The sequence below is a fragment of the Babylonia areolata genome, chromosome 4 (genome assembly GCF_041734735.1).
Source record: "Babylonia areolata isolate BAREFJ2019XMU chromosome 4, ASM4173473v1, whole genome shotgun sequence".
NCBI lineage: Eukaryota > Metazoa > Mollusca > Gastropoda > Neogastropoda > Buccinidae > Babylonia > Babylonia areolata.
The window spans coordinates 31,125,389-31,148,618 of record NC_134879.1 but is presented as its reverse complement, the minus strand read 5'-3'; the positions used below and the strand labels follow the sequence as shown (position 1 = coordinate 31,148,618).

The following is a 23,230-nucleotide window of genomic DNA, read 5'->3' as shown; positions in this document are numbered from 1 at the left end:
TGCTACTCAGTCTAATATCATCATCTTAGATGAACAGACTATAAATAAATAAACGAATCGTCCCCCTACTAATAATTTACCCTTTTTCAAACCCCCGAATAATCTTGATAACGAGTTCGGCAAAGGCGTTTGCGAAATAATGTGTTGTTTAGTTTACATGCGTGTGTTTGTGTGTGTGTGTGTTGTTGTTGTTGTTTTGTTGTTTTTCTAATCCCTTTGTACATGCGTAGACCAACATTTCAATGATTATCATATTCTTCATTATTCAATTCTCATCAAAACTGGCATGATATGACACTTGCCATATAAGAAAGTGCAATTACAAAGCTTAAAAATTCGAAGAAAAAAAGTTTTCCAACAAGAAACTTGTAACCGAAAGAAGCACAGGGGAGGGAAGTGGAAAGGAAGAGAGCGGGGATGGAGCGGGGTGGGGGGAAGGAGTACTCGGGAGCGTCCATTTTCGTAGGGAGTGTGTGGAAATATTCGATTCTATAATAACTTCCAGTCGAAGGAATACAAGATATATGTAATGTGTAATTCATTGAGTGATTGTGCTATTTAAATTGTGTGTTTCTGAATGGGCCCTGTTAGAAACAGCAAGCAAAAAATTGTCTCTTTTGAACTTGTGATTCTCCCATCATCCCTGTGCGAGATGATGTCACGGAACAAAACAAAATTGGCCGCAGAAGTCGAACTCACAGTCGAATACACACGATTTGAGGACCACAAAGGAACTATGGTTGCTATCTTCTGACAAATACAAACCATAGCTGTGCCGTAGAGCATACTGGCATCGTTATCAGGTTCAGAAGACGGTGGTTTGTCGCCCCCACCGCATAAAAAACAACGATTTTCTGCTGATAACATGCAGTCCAGCGGAGACCCACAGGGCGATGGAGCCTCACCACCGCTGAAAGGACCCAGTGCAGCTGAATCAGACGACAAAATCGTAGAAAATATGTGTAAATCGACCTCGAACACATTGTCCAAGAATGATCAAGAGATTGTGCGTCTGATTGGACAGCACCTACGTGGGCTTGGTCTGAAGTAAGCATTTGGGGAAATAGGTTCTTTACAGTAGCACTGGATCGATGACTTCACAGTGTTCGGGTTGCTAGCTTGTGTTGTCTCAACCAACGTTCATGTGTTGCAAATGGATTTTTAACACAGTACCAAACACTGCCTGATTTTAAATCCTCTGAGTAATTTGGTGTTTTAATATTTTGGGTTAGTTTTCATTCTTCGTCAGAGAAGTTCCCGTGAATTTTGAAAATATAGAAATGCTAGAGTAGCTCATTCTTGGTGAAGTTTTCGCTAGCGTGGATCATAAGATTTAAAAAAAAAAAAAAAAAAAAAAAAGTAACAGCACTTGATTGTACAGCTTTAACGGCATTGTGATTTTTAAAGCCAAAGCTTTGATTTCGTGTTCACAGACAAACAGCAGAAAAACTCACTGCTGAATCTGGCTGCAAAATGGAAGACAATGCCGCCGCTAATTTAAGAACTCACGTCATGAACGGTGACTGGGAAAAGGTTGGTATTATCGATTTTGATAATTTTGAAAGATTGATTTTTTCTATCAGTTGTTACGGTCCCGACTAATTTTTATTAATGGTAGAATATTACGGACACAAGTCCTCGATCGTTGATTTTGTGTGAGATTGCAATCTTGGTTATATGAGTTATAATGAAAAGAATGAGTGAGAAAACAGCAAGATGTAAATTAATTACAGAAACTTTTTAGTTTGTAGGTAGGAATAGGATGAGGGATGGCTGATCTTGATACAGTCTGAATCAAACAGATCTGTTTTGTCAGCTGTTTCATTTGCATATCACATGGCCTCCATGGCCTTCCTGCTTGACAAAGAAGGAAATTTGACCCAGTTACATAATGTGGAGGAAGGAAGGATAGAAACTGTGATATATATATATATATATATATATATATATATATATATATATATGTGTGTGTGTGTGTGTGTGTGTGTGATAATTTCATAGATAAAGGGTCTAGTTTTCTCCAGTACATCATTTGACTTATTGCTTCTGTGTTTTTCTTAAGGATAACTTGATGATTTTTACCTCATGTATGTGAGATACATTTATATCCTTTTAATTACCCCAGTATACTTTTTTTTCTTAGCACACGGAGTAATCCATGTAACATTCTAGTTTTGAGGTCTTATTTGATTTCATTTCTTTGTTCATGTAGTATTATAAGGTTTGGAGAAAAATGTGCTTTCAAGTTTTGTTTGTCAGTAAATATTGCACACGAACAGAGCGACAACAACACACTCTATTGAAAGTAAGTTTATTACCTAGTATTATTACATGCCAAAGGGGTGTGTATGAATACATGTAAACCGAGATGAACTTTTTATATCTGTGCTTATCTTTCTTTTTGTATACTTTACCTCATTTGACACACACATTTCTGTGTAGTTGTTCATATGCTTTTTCCCCCCTTGATTATTCACTTTTAAGAATCCACAGCGATATGAACATTCTTGAAATTAATAGTTGGAGAGCTCATAAGCTGTGATCGAGTAGCCACTGTTGGCTAAGTTAGCATTGATTGAGATAAACTATAAAGTTCAGGGGTTACCAGTGATAGAAATAGCTTGGGAGGCAGAGCATGTTATTGATTTTTTGATGCTGACCTTCATTTTTTCCATGAACCAGTCACCTACAAGTGAGGTCACACAAAATTTGTATCAGGTTTGTGGAAAAAAGAAGAAAATGACAGAAATAGCTAATTACTGCAGTAGCAGGGGTACTGAGTACTAGTACTATAACTTGTGTAAGAGTAGTACATTATTTGGACTGGTCTTGAAAAAATGGACAAATGTGGTTTTGTTTTGAAGTTTTGAGACATGGTTTGGGGCAAGGGGTGTTTTTTGTGTGTAAGAAATAGCATAAAGTTTGGATACATTACATGGTTTGGGGTGAGGAACAGTGTTTTCTAGACTATTAACTTAAATCAAGTATGGTTGATACTGTCATTTTTAATATCTTTATTATGAAATAAGACTAATGCTACTATTAGTGGGAGGTTCAGCATTTTCAGTATAACATAAATGAGCTGTATTTAACAGAGGGTTCACAGTATCACTCTGTGATGAAAATCGATTCACTGACACATATCAAAAAGGAGAGATTTTGTGTGTCTTTGTGTCTGTCTGAGTGTGTGTCCTGACTCTGTGTGTTTGTCCTGGCTCTGTGTGCTTGTGTGTCTGTCCTGTGTGTGTGTTTATGTTGTGGGAGCTGTGGAATTTGTTTTTGTATTTGTATTTGTACTACTTTTTATCACAACAGATTTCTCTGTGTGAAATACGGGCTGCTCTGCTCAGGGAGAGGGCGTTGCTATACTACAGTGCCACCCATTTTTTTGTATTTTTTTCCTGCGTGCTGTTTTATTTGTTTTTCCTATCGAAGTGGATTTTTCTTCAGAATTTTGCCATGAACAATCCTTTTGTTGCCGTGGGTTCTTTTACGTGCACTAAGTGCATGCTGCACACGGGACCTCGGTTTATCGTCTCATCCGAATGACTAGTGCCCAGACCACCACTCAAGGTCTAGTGGAGGGGGAGAAAATATCAGCGTCTGAACCGTGATTCGAACCAGCGCGCTCAGGTTCTCTCGCTTCCTAGGCAGACGCGTTACCTCAAGCTCAAGGCCATCACTCCACATCGGAATAGGAATGAATATAGGAATGTATACATGTGCATGTCTGTGTGTGTATTGTGGGAGCCATGACATGTAGGAATCACAAGTGTGTGTATGTGTGTGTGCATGTGTTGAGGGAGGGTTGTTTTCATGTGTTGGTGGTATTTTGGGAGCTGCAGAATATTGGATTAGGAATGTGTGTGTGTGTATGTTGGGAGCAGCTCAATGTAGGAATGTGTGTGTGCATCAGTGTGTGTGTGTGTGTGGAATGTATGTGTGTGTATATCACTATATGCCTGTGTAGGTGCACACAATAGGGTTTGGTTGAACATGGCCTATTTTCTTTCATATAAATTTGTATTTCAGTCTTATGCTTCTAATTATCTTACATTCATGAGAAGCTTGACTCTGGTTTGTCTCCTTCACCTGTTTAAGAAATCAAGTACAGAGGCTCTGTTTTGCATTGTTTCCACCCAGTTACTCAGAAGTTTGTGAAGAAAATGTGTATGAAGGTGTATGAATGCATGTGTATGAATGTGTGTGGGTGTGTGTTGTATGTTTGCTCGTGCATGTGTGTATGTGCATACGGGTGTGGGTGTGGTTTGTGTGGATGTGCATGTGTGTGTGTGTGTGTTTGTGTGCATGTGTGTGCATGTGTGAGGGACAGCTGGTAAACTGTCTGTACATATATGTATGCATTGTGTGTGTGTGTGTGTGTGTGTGTGTGTGTGTGGTTTGTTCGTCCCATTTTGGTGTGTTTACATAACATTGATGTAATGTGTTCAGTAAAAATGAATGGGAGGATCAAGAAGAAGAGAACAAACAACACAGAGAGCAGATTTCTGGATAGTGTGCTGAACAATAACCCATTATTATTATCTTTCCCTGCTAGTGCACTATATTTTGATGTACTTACCTTCTGTTATTGTCATAGATATTTATTCATTCATAATTTAGTTGTTTTTTTCCTCAAGGCCTACGTATGTTGGGTTATGCTGCTGGTCAGGCATCTGCTTGATAGATGTTGTGTAGCATATATTGATTTATCCGAATGTAGTGACAACACCTTGAGAAACTGAACTGAACTGTTTTTTTTTTCCCACCAGGCATACACAGTTCTGGAAGAACTGAAAGAGCTGGTCCCGCAGGATAACATTGATGTAAGTTCTGGAATTTGAGTGTGGATTATGTACATCATGTGTAGATAAGGATAATGAAGTATAGTTTTATTCAAAATACTGCATAACTTTTGGAAATGATATATTGGAAATGCACAGTACTCTTACTCCCCAGATGATTATTAACCTGTCTAATTTGAAAGGTTTCTTTTTTTTTTATATTTGTCATTGTTTTAATTTAGTATTATGTTTTTTTTCTATTAAAAACAATTATGGAAGTAAATTTTTTTGTCGTATTTGTAATGAAAACTCTAAAACTTTTGGCCAGATTTCCTTGAAAAATACCCAGTTATTTGCAAACTTTAAGTCCCGAGGACAAATCTGCTGTAGGTTTTGTGAGTCGAGAAGCTTTGATTTTTTGGGAAGTCATGGTTCATGATTATGTGTAGTTGCATCAAATGATTTTGAAGAGAAATTTAATCTGTAAAGTTCTGCATTATCTATTTTTTCTTCATTACCCCAACCAATATCCCACCCTCCCAATTTCCACAAGCACTTTCAGATTTCTACACCAGTAAGATCTTTGACCTCTGTCAGACTCTTGACTCATTCTGTCGTCTTCTCTGTCTTTCCCAACCCACCTTTCTTTGGCACCCCCCTCACCTCTTTCCAGCCTTTCTGTGTTGACACTGTCAAGAGAATTATCAGTCAAGCATTAAAACATGCGAACTTGACCCTCTTCCCGCTTCCTTCCTTAACCACTACCTTGACACACCTCTTCACACATCACTATTGTTATTAAGAACTCTCTCTGTCTGGCTCCTTTCCCATTGTGTTTAAGTCTGCTATCTTACGGCCACTGCTCAGAAAGCCCAGTCTCGATCCAGACTCATTAAAGAATTACAGACCTGTTTCTAATCTTCCCTTTTTCTCAAAAGTAACTGAGAAAGTTGTCCTTGCTCAACTTCTCGACCACCTCAGTACCAATAACTTAAATTACCCATATCACTTTGCTTACCGCACCAGTCATAGCACTGAGACAGCCCTTCTCAAAATTGCGAACGATTTATTAACTTGTGACAACAACGAAATCTCTAATCTCTTCCTCCTTGATCGTTCAGTCGCCTTTGATACTGTTGATTATCAGATTCACCTCAATCGTCTGAATCGCACTTTTCGAATCTGCGATCTTACTCTCTCATGGTTCCGTTCTTATCTGTCTGACCAGTCCAGTGTTGTTTCTGTTTGCGGTTTTTCATCCTCCCCTTCCGACATACAGTTTGGTGTGCCACAAGGCTGCATGCTTGGGCCCTTTCTGTTTCTCTATACACAGCTGATTTTCACCATTGTGAATCATCATTCATTGTCCCGCCACAGCTTTTCTGATGACAACCTGCTGTATCTGTTGGGACCTTGTCTCTCCTTCCCTCTCTCATTGACTCAGCTCAGGCCTGCATCTCCGATCTGAAGACATGGATGACTGAAAACAAGCTTAAACTAAATGAGGATAAAACTGAAATCCTGATTATCGCCCCATAAAGACTTTGCCACTCAGTCTCTCTGCCTTCCTCAGTCTCCCTTCATGGCACCGACATTCCTCTTTCCTCTTCCGTCCGCAATCTTGGTGTCATACTCAGCCAGTCTCTTTCCTATCAGCAGCATGTTGTAAATATATGCAAACTGTGTTACTTTGAAGTTTGCAGAATTGCATCCATTCATCTCCTGACTGAAGATGCAACCAAAACTATCCTCTGTGTCTTTGTGTTGTCCTCCCTAGATTATTGTAATTTCCTACTTGTTGGTTCACCCAGTTACCTCATTGCTGGGCTAAAGAAAGTCCATAACTATGCTGTTTGTCTTGTCTTTCGTTCCTGTAAATTTGATCATGTCTCTCCTCTCCTTCATGCTGTACACTGGCTCCCACTACAAGAAAGAATTATTTACAAAGTCGTCTGTCTTTGTTTCATGTCCATTGAGGCTTCTGGTCCACAGTAAAAGATTTGGGGTTGGGGGGACTTTCAATCCTTTGATGTATATCCTGAAATCGCTTGAACGGTTGTGGAATTAGGCAGCCCTCTTCCCACAGACTTGCACCCCTGTGATGTGTATCCTGACATGCCTGAGGATTGGGGAGGGGGGTGCCTTGCCCCACTGACTTACAGCTGTATCATGTGTATCGGGATATGGTTTACAGAGGATGAAGTTCCTGATGCTGGAAGAGAAGTACCTGGAGCTGCTGATGGCCAGTCATGAGGTGGAGGCGCTCAAGTGCCTGCGGACTGAGTTGAGCCCTTTTAACTTTGAGGAGTGTAAGCAGCATCTCTACAGAATGACCCAGTAAGTCTGCTGCTGTCAAAACTGAAGCCAGTTGTCCTGAGTACATAATTTACTGATGTTTTTAGAGCACCAGAAACTGATGCAGTAAGTCTGACCCAGTAAATCCAAAACTGTCAAAACTAAAGTCAGTTGTCCAGTGAGTACACATACTAATGTTTAAGGAGTTCTAGCATGGGCGTAACAGGCGAGAGGTTAAAAGTGTAAAAGTGTTTGACTTTAAGTCTGAGGGTTTTGGGTGTGAGTCCCTTTCATGGCACCTTGTGGGTTTAGAGTGGAGATTTGTCAAATCTCTATGGTCAACAGATGAGCGTGCCCATCAGTGCCTGAGCCCATTTTGTCAGTTTCTCAAGGAGTCACTGCTTTCAGACAAATTCATTCATTCTACAGCACATCTACTAGGCAGATGCCTGACTGCAGCATAACCCAGCGCACTTATTCAGGCCTAGAGTGCATGCATACACATTCATGTACCTATCAAAGTGGACTTCGTCTATAAAATTTTGCCAAAGGAGAACTCTTTTGTTGCCATGGGTTTTTTCTCTGTGCACCAAGTGTGTGCTACACAGGAGACCTCAGTCTCATTCGGATGACTAAATACTGAGTTTGATTTTTAATTCAAATTTGAGATAAAGGGCAAGACCGGGACCCAGATCCTCACAGACACTGTATTGGCAGACAAGCATCTTAACCATTCTGCCACATTCAACCTTTTGTCAGTTTGTAGACATGTACGCTCATGCAGAAGGTTTCTGCCACATTCAACCTTTTGTCAGTTTGTAGACATGTACGCTCATGCAGAAGGTCAAATTTTAATGCTAAAAGATCTCATCAGCAATGTCTGAATTTGGTGAGTTATGGAAACAAAAACACTCCTCAAAAATGGAGTGTCATGACTGCATTCATGTTGAGGTAAAACTGCATGCATATATATATAAAGCCCACTTGTACATTATTATACAACTGGACATGGGAGTTGTAGCTCATGATAGCAGAAGAAGAAAGAGAATCAAGAAATCTATTATCTCCAGACAGAACAGCATAGTTTCAATCAAACAATTCTCTGAAGAATGCTTTGTTTCTTCACTCTGGCAGAATCCAGGAAATAAGAAAATACAAAGAGTGTTCCAGTAAGTCTTATCGGCTATAAGCCCATCTCAGCCCAAAAACATAGACTGGAACAAAACAGTTGACTGAAATTTTATGTGAAATAATGTTATATATATTTTCCTACAAGGTTATAGGTATTCCAGATGCTATGCCATACATAATACATATTCAGATTATTATGTGAGATGTTTTGGTAATGTCAGTTTCATTTATTGGTAGATATGTGTTTTCTGTCATTTGGTTTTGAGATTGAATAATTATTAAAAATGGTGACTTTTATAAAGCAAATGTGTTGCATATAATGATCAGTTCGCATGTATAGATGCCTCCTTGAAACAAACTGAAAGTTAGATTATTTATATTTATGTATATGTAGGGGTGTGTATATGCATGTGTTTTTCAAAGATAAAGGAGGGAGAAAGAGGTAGTGGTATAACTAAAACGTTGCACCATGAGTTCAAGGATGCAGAGAGTAAAAAGTGGAAAATCAACTTATGTTTTTTTGTTTGCAAACTGTAGATGCTTGATGTATGACGCCGACAAACTGCAGGAGAAGATACACTGGCGAGGGAAGACCGCGTCCAGACAAAAACTGTTAGACAAGTTACAAGGTGAGGCTGATGTAAACCATGAATGTGAAGGATTTTTCAGCATGTCAAACAAACTTAATTATTGCAAAAGTAAAATTACAGTGAACTGGATCTGATTGGTTGGATTGTGTTGCAGGTGTGAGCTTTCAAGGTGTTATAATTGGGTTAATTACACATACTGTGCTGTGACCCACAGGTGCAGGCTCCAAAATTGTGCTTTTCTCTTTTCTTAGCATGTTTGTTAAGGATTTTGTTTTAGATGATTATTTGTATTTGGTGTCATATACTGTACCATGTCAAATCGATGCAAACTAGGCCCATCAGTTTGCCCTGCTTGGCAAAATTTGGTGTGGCTGACAGTGAAAAGATGCCTGGCGATATCCAGTCCACTCAAGCCAATTAAACGCTGTTGAAGGCTACAAGCAATGACTCATTTCTTATGACCAGGCGATTGATTCCATCTTTACAGTTTTTCTGCTCTGCCTTGTCTAATGCTTTTATTGGCTGTTAAGTATGTTCATTTGGCCTGTTTTGTTGAATGCGGCTTGTTTTTATAAGCTTTGTGCTATCTCTGACATTTATTCAACTCTGCTCCCTCAAATCACAATTTATTTGTTACTCTCAATAAATCTTGTCTTTCCTTTCTCTGTGCTGGTTTTGGCTATTTTTCTGGGTTCATAAGTGTGGTCCAATATGCCTCACACGTCATCCTGCAGTGGAAGGAACCATGAGGTTTGGTTAGAGATTCGTGAAAAGCCTTCCCCAGGCTCAGAGCCCATGCATCTTTTTGATTTGGACCACAGTGACAAAAGCGGTTGTGAAGGGGACCGAGGGGACATGAAGTCAAGCATCACCTCCCAAGATGTCTCAGCGTGATGGGGGATTCATGGGGAGTAGCAGCTCCACTGTCAGTTGTGTGGACATGGGATGGGACACCTCCTCACAAGGGGATTTCATACCTGAGCTCTATCTCAGTCAGTGTGCTGAGAAGGCCCTCAGTGGGGCCGTTGCTGCTTCCCTTCCTCCCTCTCATGTCGAGCCCCCTCCCCCACCTCCCTCAGTGGGGAGAATCCCTGGCCTTGGGGAGTGGGGGGTTGGGTGGGGGGGGGACCTCTCTTTTGCCCCACCCCTAGCCAAGTCACCCCAGTTTCTCCGCAGGAGAGGATTCTGCACGTGTGGCCCTTATCTGTACTTCAGGCAATCCTGCTATCCAGCCGGTCTCACCTACTAGGGGAGGCCTGGGCGTGTCAGGCGGCTCCGGGCTGTCAGCCCATTGGTTTACTGATGGGTCCCACAACCAAGTCAGACCAAACCTCTCTCTGACTGGAGTCAAGGTGCCAGTGACACTCGGGGATGGGGTCACAGGATGGCTGGCACCCATGGGTGGATTCCTCCATTCTACTTGTACTGGGGTGCACTTATGGTGCATGCAGTGTTGCCAGGAGGACCGAGGCACAATCCCTCATCCTCTCCTCCCCCCCACCTGGAACTAGAGTGGACTAGACATTGCCGGGCGTCCTTTCACTGTCAACAATGTGAAATTTGGCAATCAGGGCAAACTGACAGGCCTAGTTGGCATCAGTTTGACATAGGTATTTATCACCAAACAGGGAGTATAATTCAATCTCCTTTTCTTTTTTTTTTTTTTTTTTTGTTGAGAAAGGGAGAAAGTGACTTGTACTAATAGAACATTGTGTACATTGTTTTGTTTTTTTGTTTGGGTACACACAGATTTGTTCATTGTTGACTGTGATTGAATTAATGCTCTTGAAAATTTTTGAGTTTTTTTTTTTTTTATCTACATGTGTATGTAGACTAATGGAGTTGATGAAATGATTGAAAATTGCAAAGAAAGTGGTATGTATAACAAGGCCGATATGTTTTTTTAAAGTTTTGATCCACTTGTCTAAACAGACTTAGTCTGTATAACAACAACATTACATTTTCCATATTTTCATTTACAACGTTTCTAGTTATTGAAAGTGGTCTGTGTAAGTACAACACTGTCATAGTTTTCATGTTTCACCTATATGTGTAAACAAAATGAGTCTGTGATATTACTGTTTTCTGTATTCGACTTACATGTGTGAAACTGAGTCTGTATATTACCTGATAATGCTGTTGTAATTTCCTTATTTTAATAGATATATGTATATTAAATGAGCCAGTATAACAAAGTGTTGTATTTCATGTAAACAGAAGGAGGTGGTCTTGAAACATTATATTTTCTGTTCTGATGTGTGTGTATTAACAAAACAGTGCTATAACATATTTTACCTGTTTTGATAAGTGTTAAAAAAACAAAATAGTGAAGTGATATATTTTCTGTTTCCCTCAGAGTTCCTGCCTGCCAATGTGATGCTCCCTCCCAGCCGACTGCTGACTCTTCTGCACCAGGCAGCTGAACAGCAGCGCAAGAAATGTCTCTTCCACAACACTGCTGTTGACAATGATCCCAACTCTATAGGTTACCTGACTGACCACAAATGTAGCTTGTGAGTTCTTGTGGTTTGGGGCTTTTGTGTGTCTGGATAATCAGTCTGTGTAATCTTCTTGATGCAGTTTGTGTGTCTGTGTGTGTGTGTATGTGTAGTGTGTGTCAGTTTGTGTATGTGTGCAGTGTACATCAATGTATCTTTACATGTGTGTCATGTGTATGTAGTGTGTATCAATGTGTGTGTGGGCGCGAGTGCTCTATATTGAGCATCAGTGCGTGTTTGTGTGCATGTGTGTTGTAAACAATAACATAATTTTTTCAGAAACTATTTGTTAGGTGACACCAATTTTAGCCTGATTAACGATTACGTCCTTCCACACATACCCATTACATTGACAATGTTTGACAACCAAGGCCACAGTTAAGTGATAAACATCTCAACATAACAATTTCATTGGAATAGTCAAATATTTTTAACAAACCTAACTGTCTCAGATGGTATCACTTTTTAACACTGAAAAAAAACAACTGTAATGAATATCTTATGTCTTTGAAGTTTGAAAATATATTTATGGGTACCTCCCTCTTTGAAGCCTCCCAAAATTGAAAAATATTTCCAGTTTCTATGTCATGGAAAATGTTTGCATTATTCAAAAACGGGTGTACGTGTATTGCCAATGATATTTTTGTTGACAGTGTATGCATGTATATACATATGTGTGTGTGTGTGTGTGTGTGTGTGTGTGTGTGTGTGTGTTTATATAAAGTTAAGTATTTCTTTCAACGCAAATTAAAGATAGTTTTAGATATTTGTCTTGCTCAGAAGTATGCAATTGCATATTCATCTGATTATAGGCATTGTAGGCAGTCAGGTTCATTCTGGCCTTGCATCTTTTGTTTCTGAATTCAAGCCATCAGAACAAAAGCAAGCATGTACCTGCACATGTACACAAAGATTTTGAGATTCATTAGTGAATATTGTACACTCTGTTCACCAATGCACAGAAATGATACATACATATATGTTATGTCAGGATTGGCCAGAGTGAGGACATTGCAAACACTTTAAAACTTTCTAACAATTAAGTCTTCAGAGATGATGCAGGTGAATTCCACATGCTATTTACGTTATGTAGACAACAGTGATTATTTCCAATGTGTATGCTCTGTATTAGGGAAGAGTTACTTTTCTCGGTTCATATGTTATGAGTTCAAGGTTGATCTTGATTTGACTCTTCAGGTTAACCAAACAGTTTCATTATTCCTGATGTTTCTGTGATTCATTACATTGAATTTGAAATATGATACTAAAGCTAATTTTCATTCTTAACAGTTGATTATTATTGCAACTTTATCCTTTTTCTGCTGCATGATGTACTACATTAATTGACCCCAGATTGATCTATTTTGAAATTTAATGTTTCTTTTAATTTGAGATTGTTGTATTTTGATTTTTATTAGATTGTGATCTTTGCCTATTTTCAGAGAAAACTTTCCCTGCATGACAACTACCTGCCTTACTGACCATACGGATGAAGTCTGGTTTTGTGCATTTTCACCAAATGGTGAAAATCTAGCTACGGGATCCAAAGATGGCAATGTGTTTATCTACAGTGTGAACTTGGTGTGTTACTATTTCAGATGTACTTTCATGTTTGTGTGTGTGTGTGTGTGTGTGTTTGTGCATGCAAAGGTCGATATGAATGTGTGTACTTGTGTGTTTGTGCATGCTCAAGTGTAACATTTTGAACATCATGAGAAGTATTTATAGTACTTTCGTACATATAACCTGACTGGGATTTGATTTTATATATATTGAAAAGAAGAGCATCTCCAAAGTTTCAGTGACCTGTCCATTTGGAAAATGCCACAATTTTCACATAAACCAGATGCATTTAGATTCAACTAACAATAAGTTACAAATAAGTTAAAAGCTATTTTTATAGACTTTTTTTTTTTTTTTTGCTCTAAATTTTTCTCTGGTAGTTTTGATCTACATAATGCACTGTTTTTCTTTATGTGAATAACGTTCTTGCGTGTGTTTTAATGTTTTGTTTTGCTCAGGAAACGCACGAGATCAGGCTCAAGCACAAGTTTGACAAGCACAGTATGGGAGTGGCCTACATGTCCTGGAGTCCTGACAGTAGCTACCTCATTGTCTGTGGTCCAGAGACCTGCCATGTGGTTTGGATATATGACATCGATGTACGTTCACATTTGTGTGTGTGTGTGTGTGTGTGTGTAAGGGAATTGCAAACTAGAATATGTTAATAGGATTGAGCCATAGCGCCTGTCTGAAGTGTGTATTACATAACGTGTGTGAGGGAGGGAGAGAGAGAGAAGACAGACGTAAACAGTGACAAAAGCAAGGTCAGGAGGAAGAGGGGTTGTGAGAGTACTTTAAATTTTGGGAGGAAATTCTCTTTTCTGGATGAACGATACATAACAATTCAGGTTTTGTTGAAGTATACTGAAGCTTTTGTCAAAGTCTTTGTCACTCGGTGGCTTGTCATTGTCACTCTCCATGAAAACTGCTTGAAGGACATACTCCATTGAATACCCTTTATTTGGTTGTTATTGTTGACAGTTTCAGTGTTTAAATTAAGATTGCCAAACTCAATTTGTAGGATGGAAAACTGGTTAAAGCAGTAGCATGTGAAACATGTTGCGCTAAATGATTGAGAAAATGTGGATCTGGAAGAGTTTTGGAGTATGTTTTCTGTTGTGAGTATAGTATGAAATCGGCGCCAAGTGAGGCTGTGCTGTTCTGAGCTAGCTTGGAATTCATCCACTGTGAGTCAGTAAAGATGCATTATACTTTCTCTTGTTTTGCTTGTAAATTCTTCCAGGATGGGAAGCTGCACAAGAAATGGAACCGTTCCATAGACGACAGTCTGACCTGTGCTGCCTGGCATGGTAACAGTCAGCAGTTCTACTTGGGAGGAGCACGTGGGCAGTTCTTGTTGTGTGTGAGTGCCATACCATTTAACGCACAACATTTATTTTTATTTTTTATTTTTATTAAACTGCAATGGTGGGTGCAGCTGCTAAGAGCGCTGCAACTCCCACATTCACACGTGTGTGTGGGTGGGCTTTTACATTTTTTACCCTGCTATTAAGTCAGCCACACTCAGTTTTTGGGGGTGAGTGGAAGGGTTTGTGCCTTGTTGTGGTTCTCTGTGGTGGTCTGGACTGTAAAAAGCAGTGACTCTGTGTATGTGTTTGTACAGGACTTGGAGGGGGAAGTCGTCAAGAGCTGGGAGGGGGTGCGTGTGCAGGATCTGTGTGATCGGTCCTCTGAAGGTTCAGTCCTTATTGTGGACACTCATTATCGCATCAAGGAATATGACCATGATGCAGCAGAGTCAGAGAAAGTATTGTGAGTTTTGACGCTTGTTTCTCAAGTTGTTTTTCTCCATAGATATCTTCTCTTGTTTGTGATCTCTCTCTCTCCTCACTTTTTCTTTGTGTTTTGTGTATATTGTGAATATTTCTTCTTCATGTTAATGTGTGTGTGAAGGAATATAACTTTGTATGGTCAAAGAAGGAATTGTTTTGATGCTTAATTTTGTGTCATCTTTTTCCATCTCGCCCAGTGCTCGCTGTCTTTCACACTCTCTCTCCCATATATTTTCTATATTGTGTGTGTATGTGTATGTATGTGTGCATGTGTGTGTGTACATTTATGTATGTGTGTGGGGGGAAGGGGGGAATGGGTGTGAGAGCAGTGACTGGTCTTTCATTTTTAACCCTTCAAAGACAGCAGCTGGAGTTCCATAGAATAAAATGCATATGAAAATAGTTGGTTTTATCACATTGTTTTATGAATAGATGATGTTACACTTTCACTTGTGGGCAGCCATACTCCATTTTTAGAGGTGTGCATGCAGGATACATTTGTGTTTACATAACCCACTAAACACGGACATGGATTACATTGTCCATTTGAATTAGTATAGATACAAGGGGTTTTCAGGCACTAGCAGATTTGCAGTTATGTTTACCAGGGAGACTGGAAAAAATCTGCACCCACAATGCACCACATAGATGCTGATTCCAGGATTGAACCCATGACCCTCAGACTGAAAGTCCAGTGCTTCAACTCTTTCACCACCAAATTTCTGTGTGAAAAACACTCCCCACTGCCACATATTTTAGAAATGATGCTCTCAATCACAGGCTTCCGTTCATGTCAAAACAACAAAGTTTAAACAATCAGAAATTGATAGTCTTCCTTTCACAGAGGTATGGATTATGTTTTTTCTCTTGCAGTAGTTTGCATGCTAAATTTTTTTGTTAATTATTCGTGTATTACCCTCCACAACTCAGAAACCGCCTGGCAAATTGGAAGTACTAGCCAAAATGATGCCTGGCTTTCAAGAGGTTTCAGAAAGAAAGAAAGCACCTTTTACACCGGAAGTGGGATCTAATATGAAAGGGGGGATGGAGGTGGGGGGGAGGGGGAATAGAGAGGGTGGAAGGAAAGTTGTTCTTATATCTACATCTGTGATGTGCTGAACCTGTGTTTGTTGATTTGCAGTCAAGCATGATCTTTGCTGACCTCAGCCATGCTTCTGGTTGTTTGTTGTCCAGAGTACAAGAAGAGCACCCTGTTATGTCTTTCACCATCGACCAAACTGAGACATTAGCATTGTTGAATGTAGCCAGCCAGGTATGAACATGATACATAGTGGAGTGATTGTGTGGAATTGACTACTTTGACTCAGTCGTTTTCAAGTTGTTGCTATAACCAGAGATGTTTGTGAGCTAACTTTCCTGTTAGTACTGGAGCTTCAGCTTTTTGAATGTCAATTTTGGCATTTAGATTTAAGATACTGAAGGGTAAAAAACCACAATGAAAATACACCTTTACCTGTTTTTTTCCATTTCTTTTGTGAAGCATGGTTTGGTTTGGGAACAGAGGCAAAGTCATTTCCTGGGTTTTGACCACTTGATCACTGACATCTGACCCCTGAATTTGAACTTTGTGGGATTGGTTGGGTGGTGGAGATTGTAGTAGATGTGTACCATTTCATAGTGATATAGCACTGTCTGTTTTGATGTGTCTGGGTTTATATAGTTGGATCTAGATGTGAGCATGTGCTCCTGTATGCATTTGATGTGCTCATGACTGAGTGTAGTTTTTTTTTTTCATGAGTACCACTTTTGTTGAAGTGCTTTTTTTCTTTTTTTTCTTTTTTGCCAAGACATACTTTTATAACATTGTCATGCATCTGGTGAAGAATATTTTTTGTACATTTTGTAGACATAAAGTTTTCCTTTTGGATTTTTATCTCTTGTTGTCATGGCGTTGTGTGGGATCAGTGCAGGAGAGTGGGTGAAGAGGGGAGGGAGGAAAGGAAACACACGCAGAGGGCTGATGGAGTGTGTACATAGTTTCATAGTCTGTGTTTTTTCTCCATTGGACAGTATTTTGTATACTTTCTCCATCGGACAGTATTTTGTATACTTTCTCCATCGGACAGTATTTTGTATTCTTTCTCCATTGGACAGTGACAGTGACCAACCCATCAATGCTTGACATATTGTTTATCATTCTGGTTTGCACCTTATGATAGCTGCATCTTAAATATTGTTGAAATCACAAATTGATTTACAAAAAAGAGTTGAGGGGGGTTGGGAGGAGGGCGAGGGAGGATGCACCTCATAATCTGAAGCACCTTGTAGTTCACAAAATACTGTAAATGTCATGAGACATTTTAGACTTGTCTTTTCATGCAGTTCACAAAATACTGTAAATGTCATGAGACATTTTAGACTTGTCTTTTCATGCAGTTCACAAAATACTGTAAATGTCATGAGACATTTTAGACTTGTCTTTTCATCAGTGGAATGGTAGGCTGTGGAAGAAACTGCAAGCTTTGCTTCCTGTATGATGATATCTTCCTTTGAGCATGAAACACAATGTAACCGCTGTGCACAGGGAGTTCACCTATGGGACCTGAAGAAGGGGGCACTACTACGCAAGTTTCAGGGAATGACGCACGGCTACTTTGTGACCCACTCCAGTTTTGGTGGAGCCAATGAGGACTTTGTGGCTGCTGGTAGCGAAGGTGAGCATGATGACTCCATGGATAGGAATACTTCGTTAGGTACATATTTCCACATGGTCATTTGGGTGATGAAATATTTCTTCCTATAGGAATACGTTTGGTACAGATTTCCACATGGTCATTTGGGTGATGAAATATTTTTTCCTGTAGGAATACTTCGTTTGGTACAGATTTCCACATGGTCATTTGGGTGATGAAATATTTTTTCCTGTAGGAATACTTCATTTGGTACAGATTTTCACATGGTCATTTGGTTGATGAAATGTTTTTCCTATTGGTTCAGTTTTTTTTCTCTATTAAGAATCACATTTCAGTTCGCCATCTTGTTCAAAACCGAAGTCTTTCAGTTTCATGTGTCTCCGAAATGCATTTCATTATGAGTGAAATGGAAGCAGGAAAGTTAAAAACATATGTCAAAAACAAGTTAAAGAATGAATGGCTTCCAATTGCGTGTGAGTGTGTATGTGTGTATGTTTATATATATCTATATGTATATGTTTAACATTTCTTGGAATATTCTCAGTCTTTAAAATGTTCTAGTTGTATTTTAGGAGAGTACAGTACAGATGGCAGAGAAGAGAAAGAGGTGGTGGTGGGGCCTGAGTGTCCATTGATCAAGTGCAAACTGGGCTTAACCTTGGCCCCATCATCCAGTCTAGCAAGATAACCCTGAGTCCTGTTGGAAAACATGACAACTTGCAACTATAGAGAAATGATTAATCGGGAGAAGCTAGGAAATTGGAAAAAAAACCCCAAAACTCAGCCTTTGGATGCACGGTTTACAGAAATGGATGATGGCTGCCAGGAAAGAGGGAGTTGCATAGGTATACAGAAGGGGAGATATTAGGGAGGTCACTAGCTACAGCAGCTACTTTTGATTTCTCTGCATGAGCGGGGTAGTTGCTTGAACAGGGATCGGTCCCCTTCTGGAGTCTGCACCAGTAGGGTCATGGTGGTGAGTTTGTAATGTTAAAAGTAACTTTAATGGAAAAATTCCTGTCACTCCCACCATGTGACTGATGGTGTTTTTTTCCAATATGGGAACGTGGCCTCAGGTTTTTCATCCATTTTTATGAATGGGAGGGGGCTGGGAGATGACTTTAAGCTTACTGTTTGTGTGTATCTCTCACTTGATAATTTAGTAAATTAATGATATAGCAGAATTATAGGTCTATGCCACTCTGTCTGAACATCTTGTATTCAGTGAAATATGATGGCTAAGATAGTAGAATAGTGTATTTGTTTGGACTTTGTGATATGTTACAATCTAACTTTGTGTATTTTGACTGCAGGTCATTTATCTTCTAAAGCAGTTTTGTGTGGTCTGCTGAGCTATAAACAAGAAAGATGAATGAATAAGCAAAACTGATTTTCCAGCTTAATAATGAGGTTTTTTTTTGTTCCTTGGTGGGTCACTCTTGTGGATAACCAAGGATTCCAGACTGGTTACTGCAGTTTTAATTATGTACAGAGATTGGTGGTTATGACTGGGACAAGCATTTTTCGTTTTGTGGGACAAGCGTTGCTGGAGGAAGAAAAAGAAGGAAAAAAGTCCAGACACTGAACTGATCTTCTGATGGGTCAGTTTCAGTTTCAGTAGCTCAAGGAGGCGTCACTGTGTTCGGACAAATCCATATACGCTACACCACATCTGCCAAGCAGATGCCTGACCAGCAGCGTAGCCCAACGCGCTTTGTCAGGCCTTGAGAAAAAAAAAAAAGTCAGTGAGCAGCATATCAAGCAGGCCACATTCACAGCACTCAGAAGTTGACTGACCTTTGTTTTGCTTCAGAATTCGTTTTGGGATTGAAGATAGTGGTATTTAAATTTTTTTTTCTTTTTGATTAAAGTTACTATTAGCTGTCAACAGATGTACCGGTATTTTGTTTATCATATTAAAGAATTAAAAAAAAAATTATAATAATAATTTTGCGTTTGTGACACACATATTTCAAGTCTTTTGGGCATGTTTCAGAGCCAAGTGTGTACATCTACCATAAGAGCCATGACAAGCCAGTGTTGAAGCTCAAGGGCCACACGAGCATTGTCAACTGTGTCCACTGGAATCCCAGTATGCCGAGCATGCTGGCGTCGGCCTCTGACGATGGCTCCGTGCGGATATGGGGTCCCAAGTCCAAAGTGAGGCTGTCAGGTGAGGGAGATGGAGAAATCATGCTCGTGTATGATAAAATGTGCTTGGGCCCCGAGCCCCCCGTCTCTGCAGTGGGATGATGAGGAGGTGGTGGTGGAGATGGCATTTGTGATTTGGGTGAGGATGCAAGCCCAGAACAGAATGAGGCTGCCAATCCTGTGGAGTCAGACTGCAGTGTGCTGTGATGTTTATGTGTTGTCCACCTCTGTTCTGTGTGTGTGTGGGAAGGGGGAGGGGTTAAGGGGTGCGGGAATCAGACTGCAGTGTGCTGTGATGTTTATGTGTTGTCCACCTCTGTTCTGTGTGTGTGTGGGAAGGGGGAGGGGTTAAGGGGCGCGGGGGTGGGGGGTGGGGTGCAAAGATTTGCTAGTTGATGTTCTTTGCACGTTAACCATGGGTGATGTTGGATGTCTGTGTTGAGTGGTTAAGGTCATTGTTGAGCCTGATGCGTTTTTTTCTGTAACTTGGAAAACACACACACACACACACAGAAGAAAAAAGAGCATGTGCACATGCACACACCAGTCAGTCAGTGATGAAAAGAAAATATAGTGTTCTCTAGATAATGGCTCTCACCATGTTTACAAAGCATTCAGTACAAATTAGATCTACAGCTGTTTTGCCCTCTGTGTGTCAGCCCAGCCCCCAAACTAGAGAACACAGTAATTCCCACTTAAAGAATTTGAGAACATTAACCTGCTTAGTGTGCAGCTTTTGCTCTATTTGACACCGATTCAGCCATCTCATCACCTGTTATTTGACAGTGTTTTGCTGTGGTTTATTTTAGCATCAAAAGATTGGACAGTGGTAGTAATTCTTTTTTCCAAAAAATGTTGGTGCAGCCATTTATACCACTATTAGATGAAGAAAAAACGAAAACATACCATCAAATTTGAGATAAATTCAGTCTTACAGATTCAGTGTTATTATGAAAGGAATTGTGGAAAAGTAAGAGTTCCTTTCTTAGTTAGGAGCGTTGCAATTTTGCAACCCTGTAGTGCACCTGTTGATTGCGTTTTGTTTTGACTTTTTTCTCCAGCACTTATTATGTATCATGTTTGTACCATTTGGTGTTGCATGCGTGTTCTGTTCTATTGCGTGTGCTGACTGTCATGTTTGGAAATGCTGCACCATGCTTTCTTTTCCTTGGAGTGATACAAGTTTTTGTAACCCTTTGCTACCCTGCTGATTGTTTTTAGTTTTCTTTTTTTTTTAAGAGAGAGAGATATCTATATTTAATTACACATACTTAACCGTGACCCACTACTGCAGACTCTGGCAGGGGTCTGATTCCTGTCCTGTGCAAACTACTATCTGCCTATGCGGAGAAAACGAAAGTAGCTACGGCCGATAACCTCCCGTAGTAGGTTACCTCCCCATTGCTTTCTTTTCTTAGTAGTGATGCAAGCACGCACACACACACATGCACACACATGCACCACACACGCATGCACGCACGCACATACTCAGGGAGAGCGAGAGAACAGATCACAGAGCATCTCTCCTTCTCACTTGTCACACACAATTTTACCACCATGGATATGGATGCTTCTGTAGCTCCTAGCCTCAGTCAGAGACCAAGCTCTAGGAAGATAAAGGGAGTAAATTAGGGTTTTGCTTATCATTCGGATGAGACGATAAACAGAGGTCCTGTGTGCAGCATGCACTTAATGTGCGTAATTGAACCCACGGCAACAAAAGGGTTGTTCCTGGCAAAATTCTGTGGAAAAATCCACTTCGATAGGAAAAACAAATATAACTGCATGCAGGAAAAATACAACCAAAAAAAAGGGTGGTGCTGTCAGTGTAGTGACGCGCTCTCTCCGGTGAGAGCAGCCCGAATTTCACATAGAGAAATCTGTTGTGATAAAAAGAGAAATACAAATACAAAACAAATCAGACAACTTTTCTGCTATGTTGAGTGAAGCAGAAAAAAGGTTGAATTTTTCAGGAACAGTAGTAAACAGCATACATCAGGAACAGCATACATCACTATAGTCATGGTACTGTGTGTTTTATGATGTTCACTGTAGATTGACAGTATAGACGAGGGGTTGATTTCGTTCTCTGCTTTATGACCTTCCTTCTGCTGAGACTGCATCTGCCCGGTGTATAAAATTATATTAGCTGTATGTATCGCATTTCCTTCCCATTGTACTCGGGGCTGGTTCCATTGGTACTGTGCCATGTTTACACTGTTGATTCCACCTTGTCTTCTGAGTTCTACTAGTTTAGAGGATTCCCATCTCTGGCTTCTTTCTGCAGTTTTGATTTGTATATGTGTGTGTGTGTAATATTTCACTTTTGGAGGAAGATGGTGGGGGGGAGGAGGGGGGTCTTCTTGATTGTATCCTCGGTGGTGTTTATATGTAATCAGTACATTCCATAATTTATAATTGTAAATGCCTTATTAGCACTCTATTATAATTTTGTGGCTATTGCAGCAAGAAAAAAAAAGCTGTAAAAATGTGATAGACAATAGAATGACTGAGGTCATTCCCTTTTTCCTTTGCAGTTGTGTTGTGTCACTGTTTGACATCAGTAGCAGCGGGTCAGTGTGCTTGTCAGCTCTTTGTGTTCAGTCAAGATTGCAAAAAGGCAGCTGTTCAGTTGGAATGAAATATGCTATAATGTTTTGTTTCCATACGGTGAAAATTGGAGTGAGTAAAGACTTTGCTTGATATGGGTCATGCAGAAAAGTGTTCAAAAGTGTATGTGGAGGGTTGTTTTTGGTAGTGTAAGTATGGAGGACATGGCTTCATTTTGTAGCGTAATAGTCATATGTTTGGTTTTAATTTTCTTGCAGTGAGTTTTCCCCAATTGATTTCATTGCTATGTGTTTTCGTTTGTACTTCTCACGCTTTTATGTTCTTGTGTATCCTTGCTGTGTTCTTTTAAAGGAGTAATCAGATTTGATGTTTGTACTGTGTAAGATTGTAATAAACAATAATGTAAGTTTCGTAAAGAGGAAATTTGTATCCTTTTGTCTTGTTCCATTTAGGTGGAAATGTAAGACGTTTGAAATGAAAAGTGTCAATCAACGGTTGTAAGTGTCAGTTCTATTACCCTTGCAAAGTCAGCACTTGTTATCATGTTTCAGTTAGGAGTTGTTTTAATCACACTTTGAATATCTTTGTTATTGAATTTTTATCAGAATGTGTCAGTTGTTTTACTTACACTTTTAACATGTTATTTATTGCATTTTTATTGAACTGTCATTGTGTTGATTATAAGCTTGATATATTGGTGAACTCCTTTTTATCTTAGGATGTTTGTTTTTGACTCACTTGTGTAAACAAAGTTAGTCTATGTTTTAACCTGGTGTTCGATTGTCTGTGTGTGTGTGTGTGTGTGTATCCGTGGTAAACTTTAACATTGACATTTTCTCTGCAAATACTTTGTCAGTTGACACCAAATTAGGCATAAAAATAGGAAAAATTCAGTTCTTTCCAGTCATCTTGTTTAAAACAATATTGCACCTCTGGGATGGGCACAAAAAAAAAAAAAAAATGAAGCCTAATTATATGCAAACTGCATTTACTGTTATATTTTTTGTATTCTCTAAACTTGGCACTTTGATCTCATATTCTGACCCAGCAACAAGAGCAGTCATTATTATCATTATTTGTTCAAACAGGAACTTCTTTTGCTAAGCATGGAAGTTTTATTTATTTTGCAAACTTTTTGGTGCATATAGTAAAAAAAGGGAAATTACTCTGTAATTAATGCTAGGGGACTGAATTTGCTTT

The 23,230-nt window shown here is 39.6% G+C and overlaps 1 protein-coding gene across 2 annotated transcripts in view; it reads left to right on the top strand.

Annotated features, from left to right (window-relative positions):
- The first annotated feature begins 477 nt into the window (after window positions 1-477).
- The window catches only part of LOC143281052 (WD repeat-containing protein 26-like), a 34,348-nt gene continuing 11,595 nt past the window's right edge, over window positions 478-23,230 (top strand). Inside the window, exons 1-13 of one of the 2 annotated variants that reach the window (XM_076585960.1) lie at window positions 478-1,047; window positions 1,434-1,533; window positions 4,773-4,826; window positions 6,979-7,121; window positions 8,748-8,839; window positions 11,157-11,313; window positions 12,741-12,879; window positions 13,320-13,460; window positions 14,105-14,224; window positions 14,486-14,634; window positions 15,849-15,927; window positions 17,200-17,329; window positions 19,305-19,481. In XM_076585960.1, the coding sequence (XP_076442075.1) occupies window positions 866-1,047; window positions 1,434-1,533; window positions 4,773-4,826; window positions 6,979-7,121; window positions 8,748-8,839; window positions 11,157-11,313; window positions 12,741-12,879; window positions 13,320-13,460; window positions 14,105-14,224; window positions 14,486-14,634; window positions 15,849-15,927; window positions 17,200-17,329; window positions 19,305-19,481 (1,663 nt within the window). In that variant the 5' untranslated portion in view covers window positions 478-865. Of the gene's footprint in view, window positions 1,048-1,433; window positions 1,534-2,626; window positions 2,719-4,772; window positions 4,827-6,978; window positions 7,122-8,747; window positions 8,840-11,156; window positions 11,314-12,740; window positions 12,880-13,319; window positions 13,461-14,104; window positions 14,225-14,485; window positions 14,635-15,848; window positions 15,928-17,199; window positions 17,330-19,304; window positions 19,482-23,230 lie in introns of those variants that run through there. The other variant, XM_076585961.1, reaches the window with a different exon arrangement.